The sequence below is a fragment of the Schistocerca piceifrons genome, chromosome 1 (genome assembly GCF_021461385.2).
Source record: "Schistocerca piceifrons isolate TAMUIC-IGC-003096 chromosome 1, iqSchPice1.1, whole genome shotgun sequence".
NCBI classification, from domain to species: domain Eukaryota; kingdom Metazoa; phylum Arthropoda; class Insecta; order Orthoptera; family Acrididae; genus Schistocerca; species Schistocerca piceifrons.
In genome coordinates, this window is record NC_060138.1 from 1,015,048,679 (window position 1) to 1,015,061,152 (window position 12,474).

The 12,474-nt window shown below is 41.6% G+C and overlaps 1 protein-coding gene across 1 annotated transcript in view; it reads right to left on the reverse strand.

The window, feature by feature from the left end:
* The window catches only part of LOC124777211 (ketoacyl reductase HetN-like), a 346,039-nt gene that overhangs the window by 21,067 nt on the left and 312,498 nt on the right, over positions 1-12,474 (reverse strand). The window contains exon 6 of the mRNA XM_047252530.1: positions 4,626-4,722. Coding sequence (XP_047108486.1) covers positions 4,626-4,722 — 97 coding nt within the window. The remainder of the gene's footprint in view (positions 1-4,625; positions 4,723-12,474) is intronic.

Genomic DNA, 12,474 nt, shown 5'->3' on the forward strand with positions numbered 1-12,474 from the left:
TTTCATACATCGTTAATTTATTTGTTTCACTTAATTTGCTTATATTTTCATTTGTAATTACCATAACCAGCACTCCCCCTCTCCCTTATGCTACACACGATGTTTTTCGACTACTGTAGAGGATACAGAAAATAAAGGCACATTATAAAAAAAAAACACCTGTGTCCCCTCCGTACTCGAACACGTTAGATCGGCTGTACGAGAAAAAGGAGCTTCTCGGTGATTACAGAAGCACAGTTCCTGTGGTTCATAATTTTCAATAGTTTCTCCAGCATAGTGTCTGTAGGAATTACAGCACGTGTCTCAACCGCTTTATTTGTGCCACAAGCCCCTCAAACTCCCTGTTTTATTATTTGTTATATATTACAGTTAACAATTTGCAGTGTAAGGCTGCCGTTGTTTAGTTAGCACAATATCCGTAAAGTGTTGGAATAGTTAAAGTATCCAGAAACTGGATGTGTAGAACTGTTGTATTATTGACACACTGGATCTTCTGAACGATATTTAAATTCTATGAATAGATTTCTGCTGTTCAGTTCATGTTTTTGCAAAAATTTGCTCGTTTACACTTATGAATCAAAACATTATGACCATCTGCTTAGCAGCGTATTTGTCCCCTTTGGAACGCCCTGCAGCAGCGATTCTGCGTGCAAAGGATTCGGCAAGTCTTGGGCAGATTTCCGGAGGTGTATGGCACCAGATGTGTACGCACAAGTCACGCAATCCCCGTAAATGGCGGCAGATGATTTGTGGGTGCACGATAGCGCTCCGAAAGTGTTCCATTGGGTTCAGATCAGGCCCATTTGGTGGTCAAAACATCAAAGCGAGTTCGTCATCATGTTTCTCAAAACCCTGTAACACGATTCTGCTCTTCCGACACGAACAGTTATCCTGCTGGAAGATGTCTTCGCACTTGGGGAAGACATCAAGCATGAAAACATGCAGATGGCCTGCAGTAACGTTCACGTAGCCCACATCTGTCACGGTGCCTTAGTTTACTACCACAGGTCCCACGGAAATCTGGATGAATCTCTCCATAGCATAAAACGACCGTCACCGGCCTCCGCCGTGACGTAGTGCATTTTTCGGGGAGCCATTCGGCTGGATGACACTGTATCCAAATGCGCCCATCGGCATGGTGTAACAAGAAACGCGATTCATGCAACAGCGCACCATGTTTCCACTGATCCATGGTGCAATCTCGATGACTGGCGAGGTGGCGTAGTGATTAGCGCACTGGACTCGCATTCGGGAGTACGACGGTTCAAACCCCCGTCCGGCCACCCCGATTTAGGTTGTCCGTGATTTCCCTAAACTGCTTTACAGCTACATCTACATCCATACTCCGCAAGCCACCTGACGATGTGTGGCGGAGGGTACTTTGAGTACCTCTATCGGTTCCCCCTTCTATTCCAGTCTCGTATTGTTCGTGGAAAGAAAAATTGTCGGTATGCCTCTGTGTGGGCTCTAATCTCTCTGATTTTATACTCGTGGTCTCTTCGCGACATATACGTAGGAAGGAGCAATATACTGCTTGACTCCTCGGTGAAGGTATGTTCTCGAAACTTCAACAAAAGCCCGTACCAAGCTACTGAGCGTCTCTCCTGCAGAGTCTTCCACTGGAGTTTATCTATCATTTTCGTAACGCTTTCGCGATTACTAAATGATCCTGTAACGAAGCGCGCTGCTCTCCGTTGGATCTTCTCTATCTCTTCTATCAACCCTATCTGGTACGGATCCCACACTGGTGAATAATATTCAAGCAGTGGGCGAACAAGTGTACTGTAACCTACTTCCTTTGTTTTCGGGTTGCATTTCCTTAGAATTCTTCCAATGAATCTCAGTCTGGCATCTGCTTTACCGACGATCAACTTTATATGATCATTCCATTTTAAATCACTCCTAATGCCTACTCCCAGATGATTTATGGAGTTAACTGCTTTCAGTTGCTGACCTGCTACACTGTAGCTAAATGATAAAGGATCTTTCTTTCTATGTATTCGCAGCACAATACACTTGTCTACATTAAGATTCAATTGCCATTCCCTGCACCATGCGTCAAGTCGTTGCACATCCTCCTGCATTTCAGTACAATTTTCCATTGTTACAACCTCTCGATATACTACAGCATCATCAGCAAAAAGCCTCAGTGAACTTCCGATGTTATTCACAAGGTCATTTATGTATATTGTGAATAGCAACGATCCTACGACACTCCCCTGCGGCACACCTGAAATCACTCTTACTTCAGAAGACTTCTCTCCATTGAGAATGACATGCTGCGTTCTGTTATCTAGGAACTCTTCAATCCAATCACACAATTGGTCTGATAGTCCATATGCTCTTACTTTGTTCATTAAACGACTGCGGGGAACTGTATCGAACGCCTTGCGGAAGTCAAGAAACACGACATCTACCTGGGAACCCGTGTCTATGGCCCACTGCGTCTCGTGGACGAATAGCGCGAGCTGGGTTTCACACGATCGTCTTTTTCGAAACCCATGCTGATTCCTACAGAGTAGATTTCTAGTCTCCAGAAAAGTCATTATACTCGAACATAATACGTGTTCCAAAATTCTACAACTGATCAACGTTTGAGATATAGGTCTGCACATCTTTTCGGCGTCCCTTCTTGAAAACGGGGATGACCTGTGCCCTTTTCCAATCCTATGGAATGCTACGCTCTTCTAGAGACCTACGGTACACCGCTGCAAGAAGGGGGCCAAGTTCCTTCGCGTACTCTGTGTAAAATCGAACTGGTATCCCATCAGGTCCAGCGGCCTTTCCTCTTTTGAGCGATTTTAATTGTTTGTCTATCCCTCTGTCATCTATTTCGATGTCTACCATTTTGTCATCTGTGCGACAATGTAGAGAAGGAACTACAGTGCAATCTTCCTCTGTGAAACAGCTTTGGAATAAGACATTTAGTATCTCGGCCTTTAGTCTGTCATCCTCTGTTTCAGTACCATTTTGGTCACAGAGTGTCTGGACATTTTGTTTTGATCCGCCTACCGCTTTGACATAATACCAAAATTTCTTAGGATTTTCTGCCAAGTCAGTACATAGAACTTTACTTTCGAATTCATTGAACGCCTGTCGCATAGCCCTCCTCACACATTTCGCTCCTCGTAATTTTTGTTTGTCTGCAAGGCTTTGGCTATGTCTATGTTTGCTGTGAAGTTCCCTTTGATTCCGCAGCAGTTTTCTAACTCGGTTGTTGTACCACGGTGGCTCTTTTCCATCTCTTCAAATACTGGGATGGTTCCCTTGAAAGGACACGGCCGACTTCCTTCCCTAATCCGATGGGACCGATGATCTCGGTGTTTGCACCATCCGCCAAATCAAGCAACAATCTCGATCGTAACTGACGATGTCGTTGGGTCAACGTGACATGACTTATGGTTCATTTGCTGTAGAATCTATGTTCAGTAGTGTGAGCTGGACGGTGTGCTCTGAAACACTTGCGCCTGCACCAGCATTGTACTCTGTTGTCAGATCTCCCACGCTATCCTACTTTAGAGAGCGGATCTGTTATGAGGCTTAGACGTACAACACCTTGTCGCCTACTCAGGGTTTCAACGTCCTTCAACCACTTTGCGTAGATGCTTACTACAATAGTACACGACTATCGGATCATTTTCACCATTTCTCAAATCCTCGACCTCAGATCCCAGGCTATAAGAATATTCCCCGAGTCAAAATTACATGTCAGAGGTTTTCTCTAATTGCGGTTCGTATAATCGCTAGAATGATTCGCCATTCGTCTCAGCCCCGCTTACATACTCTCATTACCGTGTCAAGTTCCCGCAAAACCACCAAGCAGGTTTCAGTCTTACAGGAGGCAGTGGTCATAATGTTTCGGCTTGTCAGTGTATATGTCCCAGGTGCCTCATATGATTAATAACAATATAAACTGACAGCAATAATAAATGTTTTCGTAGCAAGTGATAGGCGGAACAGTATGATTTTCGATTAATATCAGCACACTTTGGATCTTCAGCTACTACTTCAACTACAAGAAGGGACAGGTTAGATTTTTAGAGCGACATTCACTAAGGCATCACGATATATTTATCAGAGGGTGACAGAGGATCGAAGTTTTTGAGCCAGACTAAAATTAGAAACTGAAAGATTATCGTGGACTGTGTAGTAGACATGTCCGAAAGAAAAGGTAAGTAGAAGATGAGAGAGTGAAATTCCTAAAAGGAGTTCTTTCTGTCTCCAGACGGTAGAGCGAGATGCCCACCCTATTTGCTGTTTCCTATGGACTGAGCGTATGGTGACACATTACTAGCTTATTACCATCTTATCAGTAAAGCAGTATTAATACTAATTAACCAATAGATCAACGGTGCTGATGTCATCCACCCACACAAACCGCTATTGATAGTACGTTATAAAATAACTTTACTGTTAAGATAAATGGTCTACAGCAGTTCTCCATCCATTCACTTGGTAAACAGATTGTTTTATATCTGTGCTGTTTGGAGTACAAGAACTGGTAGCGCCTAGAGTAACTCATTTGTAAGCTACTTTTCTTGCTATGGAGCATGTTGATGGAATATTTTTCCTTCTTCATTATCTCTAGTTGTACAAACAAATGCCACTGTGAAATGTGTACTTACGAGAGAGGCAGTCTGCTGTTGGAGAAGTGGTACTGATAGGCGCAGGTCAAACTCACTCCGGTGCCCTTCAGCTGTTCAGATAGCGCATCCACCAAACCTGTCGACAGAACAAATTTCACCCGACTCTTGTTATGTCTCTCTCGCATCGCTATCAAACAACGTTATCTAGCAGTATTGGTTAAAAACAGTCTTGGTTGCAATTTTAGTTTTTTATTTTTCAACTACGCGTTTCGCCTTATTTAGGCATCTTCAGGTTATCTTAATTTGGTATTTCTTAGAAGGATCCTTTAGTCAGTGCAGCCAAAGGGCATCGTCGAATATATCAGGCTAACATCGCCTTCGTTAAAACTAAAGGATCCTTCTAAGAAATACTAAATTAACATAACCTCAAGATGCCTCAATAAGGCGAAACGCGTAGCTGAAAAAAAAAAACTAAAATTGCAACCAAGATTGTTTTTAACCAATACTGTTAAGCACTGGTTTGCTGTATGCCACATATGGATTGGAAGAATTTTTATCTAATAGTTTAAACATCTTTAATTGGTAGTTAGATAGAGAGGTAGATAGAAAGAGAAAACAGTGCGATATTTTCCATTAGCAAAAGTCTCCTCCCCCTTGCCTCCAGTCAGTCTTTAAACTATTATGTCCATTATTTCTCCCTATGTTGCGGTAATCTTTCCATCCGTGTGTGTCCTCAACATTCCCGTTTCAGCTAATGTAATCTCTCCTCAACAATTTTTCACCTATATTATTTCTTTTAATTCACTGTTAGGTATTCCTGAATTCTTAGCAGCTGCCCCAATGAGCTGCCCTTCTCCTGGTGAGAGTTTCCAATATTCTTCCCTTACTTATTCCTCCTAGTAAATCATCTAGGACTTTTTGTATCCACTGAGTTTTAAAAAAATCGAAATGAAAAAAATCTGCGTCTGCTAGTTACTCGTTCTTTTCACCAACATGATAGTTTTCGAGTTTTTTAGCAGTTTTATTATTAGCAGGCGCAAATGTGTTACACACTTACGTATCATGACATTACCTGCCCGCTGCGAGACTGGTCTTCTAATGACATCGCCTGCAGTAGCTCATTACCCACGGAAAATTATCCATCCTCCTAGCATGCATCATCTTCTTAACACAGGCACTGCAATATCGTATTTATCCGCCGCTATCAGCAGTGACTTTCAATTAAAACGTCCTCCCATGTACAGGAGTTGCATAATGCGCGTACTAGTACAGGTTGTGACGCAGGAACGACTGCATAGGGAAGCTTATATCTGGCCGTGAGTCGTGCACGGATAGCCAAAGAAGTTAATGTGACCGCTCGCGTAACGCGGGAAATCCGGGCTCGTGTACCGGTCCGGCACAAATTTTCATTGTCATTACTTCCTTATGCAGTTGTTAGTTGTTCGTATTCGCAAATGCGAATACATTTCGTGTACTTCATAACGGCTGTAGTTAACGCACTGCCTATGTTTCGGGTTCAAAATGGTTCAAATGTTTGGAGAATTATGGGACTTAAAATCTGAGGTCATCAGTCCCCTAGAACTTAGAACTACTTAAACCTAACTAACCCAAGGACATCACACACATCCATGCCCGAGGCAGGATTCGAACCTGCGACCGTAGCGGTCGCGTGGTTCCAGACGGAAGCGCATAGAACCGCTCGTCCACACCGGCCGGCTGTGTTTTTGGACGTGTATGCATGTCCAAAGGAACAATGCATCGTTCTTCTTAACAACACAGGCACTGAAATATCACAAATATTCACACCTGTCGGTGCTTGCTTTCTTTGGAAGAGGAATTATTACGTTCTTCCTTAAGTATGAGGATATTTCGCCCGTCTCTTGAATCTTGCATACTTCGTGGAATAATTTTGGTATTACTAGTTTTCCCAAGGATCTCACTAATTCTAAGCGAATACAACTCTAGGGGCCTTGTCTCCACTTACGGTTAGGTCTTTCAGTGGTCTGTCAAAGTCTTCTCGTAGTATAATAAGTATCTCCCACCTCTTCTTCACCTAGCTTTTTTTCTTTCTGTAACATTATCCGCAGTTTTGTTCCCCTTACACAGATCCCTTATGTATTCCTTCCACCTTTCACCTTTCCATCTTTGCTTAGAAGTGGCTTGCCACCTGGTCTCTTGATATACAGTTGCTTCTCTTTCTCCAAGTGTCTCTTTAATTCTCCTATGATTACCAGCACCTGTCTTCGTTTCCACCAGCTATAGATGCTTCTACAGCCTTGTATTTGTCCTTTACCCATTCCTGCTTAGTTATTTGGTAATTTCCGTCAATCACATTTTTAGACGCCTGTATTGCCTTTTGTCTGCTTCATTGCTTTCGTCAATGAAATTCGTCTCCTGTGTTACCCAATATTTTATACTAGCCTTTTTCTTTCTGTCTTTGTGATCCTCTACAGCCCACCCTACTTCATCTCTCAAAGCTGCTAGGTATCTCCAATATTTTAGTTGCTTATGGAAAAAACTAAATATCAATTGTTAATTGTTAGGACGGCGAACTTTTGTCACGCATTGCAGTCCGCGTGAATACTTCGCCAACCGCAGAGACAAAGAAGAAAAAAGTGAAAGCACATATAAAAGAAAAAAATGATATCGCTTCTCATCGAAAATGCATAAATAACTAATTCTTACAATAAGATTACATTAAATTTGCATACCCGTCTTTATTCTCTTTAGCTTACTTCATTAGTTGTATTTATATATTTTCTCCTTTCGTCGGTTAAATTACCTATCTCCTGAGTTATCCAAGGACTTCTACCAGGCAAATTCGTTCTTCCGAAGTGATTCTCTGCCGCCTACCTACACTATTCATCTCTCAACGCTACCCATTCATTTTCTATTGTATTACTGTTCCCAGTTTCTTCTACCAGGCAAATTCGTTCTTCCAAAGTGATTCTCTGCCGCCTACCTACACTATTCATCTCTGAACGCTACCCATTCATTTTCTATTGCATTACCGTTCCCAATTTCTTCTACCATGCAAATTCGTTCTGGCGAAGTGATTCTCTACCGCCTACCTACACTATCATCTCTCAACGCCACCCATTAATTTTCTATTGCATTACTGTTCCAAATTTCAGTCCAACATTGCCTAAGGCTCTCTCTGAAACTCTAAAAAATCTCTAGTTTCTTCAGTTTATCCAGGTCCAATTTCATTTCATTTCTTACCTTTCTGCAGTTTCTTCAGTTTTTATCTACATATCATAATGAATACATTGTGGTCACAGTGCACACTTGCTCTTGGTAGTGTCTTACAGTTTACAGTCTCGTTTGGAAATCTGTGCCTGATCAATCTCAAACCTTCCATTGTCTCCAGATCTGTGCTACACACAAAACCTATTTGTATGATTCATAAACCAAGTGCTAGCAATGATTAAATGTCCACGCAAACGGAAAATTGAATTATGCTCTGTGCAAAATTCTACCAGCTGTGTTCCTCTTTCATTCGTTTCCCGACTCCATTTTCTACTACTATTTTCCCTTCTCTTCCTTTTCCTAGTATCAACTTCCTTCCTTCCATCACAGTTTTCCTCTCATTTAACTATCTGAATTAGTTTTTTAATCTCATCATACATTATTTCAACCTCTGGAGCTAGTTGACTTATAAGATTGTGATACTGTGGTGGTTGTTGTAATCAAGTCTGTCTTGGCTACCACATTATTTTCATTATGCTGTTCATAATAGTTCACCTGCATTCCTATTTTCTTATTCATTATTAGACCTATTCTTGCATTATGCGTATCTGAAGTTGTATTTATAATTCTGTACTCATCTGACCATAAGTCCTTTTCTCCCTGTCACCACACTTGACTAATTCCCACTACATCATTTCCCTTTTTAAATTTTTTAACCTTCCTACCCCAGTAAGTCTGCAGCTCGTAGTCTTGCGGTAGCTTTCTCGCTTCCTGCACACGGCGTCCCGGGTTCGAATCCCGGCGGGGTCAGGGATTTTCCCTGCCTCGAGATGACTGGGTGTTGCTGTGTTCTCTTTATCATCATCATTCATCCCCATTACGGTCGGAGGATGGCAATGGCAAACCACCTCCGCTACGACCTTGCCCACTGTCGGTTCGTGTCTCCCGCATCGTTCCCTATGCTACTCGGAGTATGGGACCTCATCATCATCATCACCTCAGCAAGAGGCCTAACTTTTTGCGCTCCGACTCATAGAATGCCGGTTTTGTTTTACCTGATGACGATATCTTACTGAGTAGTCTCCGTCCGGAGATCTCGTCTGTGGGCTGTTTGACCACCGGAATATTTTTCCTAACAGGAAACCATAAAGAAAAGCTGCATGTCCTGGGAAAAATAACGCCTGTAAATAGGACTGCAGGTTTACTCGGCGAATCTCGGTGATGAAGTTTTTTCGGGTTATCAGCTGAAGATGACGAGTAGGAAACCTGTCGAAACCTTGCCGCAGAACGACGCCTTGACTCGGCTGATTACCCGAGAAACCTTCATCATCAATAACGGCTGTAGGTTCCTCCTGCTTTCAGTCGTTCGCAGTACATGCACAGCAAGGCCACGTTGGCTGATCATTTAACTATCCAGACTGATGCCCTTCCAAGTACTGAAAAGGCTGGTGCCACTCTTCAGGAAGCACATGTATATGTGGCCTTTTTAGAGATTAATGAACTCTATTATCATAGCTAATTCTGTAATCGAAGCACTATGGTCCGACTTTTAGTAAGAAGAATGGTCGCTTGTAACTTCTCTTTCGCCGTTCAGGTGCAAACTCGGAACACACACTGGGGTGTAAACGCAAACGGAACCCTCCGCATACACTGTGCAGTGGCTTGCGGAGTATATACGTAGATATGTAGACAAACGGTAGAAGAATACGTCATGGACGCTACAGCTGACTCGCTTGCCACAAATAGTGTGAGGCGAGAAAGTCCTTGTGTAAAAATGGCTCACGAGAAGGCCTTACTTATTATACACGACTAATAAAAGAAAATGCATATTCCTGTTGACTTACTGAGTTCTTTTAAGCGTAATCTCCTTTCTCAGATAATGTTTCGGTAAGTGTATAAAAGTGTTTATTTCTGATAACTATTGTTTAGTGGTTTGTGACTTGGTTTCTCTTAACCTTGTTCACACATTTCATCGCCGTTGGACTTTATGGGCATATTTCAATGACTACTGAATACTTTAATAGTATGGTTTTAATGACAACAGATTTATAAAAATATTTTTCTCATGAATGCCATTTCAGCGGTATGGAATTTTTCGCGTAGCTGATGGGCTGTATCTCACGCGAGTTCTGAGACCATTTTTCTGCTCATATTACAGCTTGAAATAAATAGAGTAGCTGAAGATTCGCCCCAGAAACCGAAATCTTCACGAAAAAGAAAGAGAAATACTGAAGAATGGAAAAAATAAAATGAAACGCCCACGTAATACTGGTCAGCAGTATGTGTCCAGCAAAACCATCAAGACAGTTCAGGCAGGGGTGGCCAAGAATTTAGCGGACAGACCGTGCCCTGGCATGAGTGTCATATTAGCGCTTAGCCTGCCTGGCAAGTTTCCCCCACCCCACCCCACGCTGTCAGAGCGAGAGGAGGGGGAAACTACGAACGCGCCGTATTTAAATACCAATGCAGGCGCACTTTGTACGACTTCGCTTTAATCTTACATTTCTCAACAACGCAGTTTAAGAAAGTATTAAAAAATCAAGTACTGATCAAATATTTTTGGTGCGCTGAAGAATGTAATTTTTAGTCCGTTAAACTTCTGGCATGCAGCCGCGCAAATAAAATTTCCTCCACTGATATTTCGGCCGCACAAGGATGAGAACAAGAATACGAAAACGGAAGTCACAACTAATTTTGTGGGCAAAATTTGAGTGTTACCAGGGGACTCGGTGGGGCTGGCCGACTTAAGAGACAACAAATAGATCTTTTGCAAATATATTATGGTAATGTCATTAGAAGTAATACAAATGGTCTAGAAACCATGACAGTTACAGTATGGGCTTCCTTGTTGCATAAAGCTTGAACAGAAGCAAAAATCTCAACGTACGCTATGCCCTAAAAGTCTGGTTTCCAAGGGGCTGCTGGTAAAGTGTACAAGCGTAATCACTCACTGCCTTATGTTGTCATGCATACAATAAAACCTATGTTACAAGGAAATGAGTGATAAAAACTTGCTGATAAACTTTTTCACAATAGAACCCAGAAAAAAGAACTAAAGCTTCAACAACTGTATATAGGAACGTCGACAAATACTGTTTTTGTTGAACTGAAAGGTAAAAATGAGTGATAAGAACTTGCTGATAAACTTTTTCACAATAGAACCCAGAAAAAAGAACTAAAGCTTCAACAACTGTATATAGGAACGTCGACAAATACTGTTTTTGTTGAACTGAAATGAACTGAAAGGTATGCAGACTAGAGTGCATGGTGCAACTTTATGCTTCAATAGTTGTACCATAAGCGGGGCAAAAGTTTTCTATGAACTTGGAACGAAGTCAGTAATGAAAACTACCGGTGCTCTTCGCCAGTTTTATGAACAGCGAGATTTCTAAGCAGATCGAGCTGCAGAGGCTTCTTCAAACCAGGCACGAGTGCAGAAAAGACTTCAGAGAAGCCAATCACAGCCTCACAGAGTGAAATAAAGTGATTATGGTGCTGGACTGTGCAGAGATAACGAAAAGTATAAGAATATTTCTTTAAATGAGTATTGCTAAAACTTGCATTTCGGATTATTTAGGAACCATTTTCTCAGAACCTATAAGAGATACAACACTGAGGTTTGGCACAACTATTTCACAGAATTCGCAATATATTTTCCCCACCCTTGACATATCTTAAGTTCATACTTTAGGTATTGTATGGTGGTGTGGTTTCGGAGAGAAACTTTTTTTCAGATGATTTCCTTACAAAACAAAAAATATTATGATAGATGAACTATTTGTGCTAAAGACAAAATTCTTCCCACACTTCTCAAGAATGTACCTTACAAACCACACGTAAAGTTTCATAAAAATAGCATTTATACCTTTCGAGAAAATTTTATCTAAAAGGGGTCCTATTTTTATACTTCAAAACATTAACATTTATTAACTAATTACTTTTTATATTTTGAATTCGACAACCTAGAACCATGATAATTTATATCAATGTTGCTTAAGGTTTATACTATGTGCAGTAAAAAATATTCATTGAAATGAACTAAGAACATTAAGACGTATCACGATTTATGTTCGGAACAGCAAGTATAAGCACGTGTATCCTAACCTGTTCTCTTGAAGGGATATCAGTCCATCAGTTAGGGTATGTTCTGTAGGATTTTTAAAAACAAAGAGGTGGCAGTCATGACTCATGCTCCTTTGAAAATAAAGCTTAGATAGCAGCAGTGACGATGCCGTATATCATTTAATATTTTCTACTCTGTCTCGCAGCCCTAATTAGCATTACCAGTAGTGTTCACAGGCAAACAATACGCTGCAATTGCTTTGGCTGAAAGGCCGCAAGTAGGTGCTAGTTATATCTGTGAGGAGTTACTTACTCAACTGAAGTCTCTTCAATCAAATGATACAGCGAGACGCTGAGCTGTGACTAAGCAGCTTCTTCTTCTTCTTTTCTTCTCATTCATAACGAAGGGCAGCAGAAAATCTTAAACACCTTTTCAGTATGAAAATTCGCCCTCTTCTCTACCTTCTTTACACGGCGGGCCGGCCGGAGTGGCCGAGCGGTTCTAGGCGCTACAGTCTGGAACCGCGCGACCGCTACAACCGCAGGTTCGAAACCTGCCTCGGGCATGGATGTGTGTGAAGTCTTTAGGTTAGTTAGGTTTAAGAAGTTCTAGGTTCTAGGGGACTGATGACCTCAG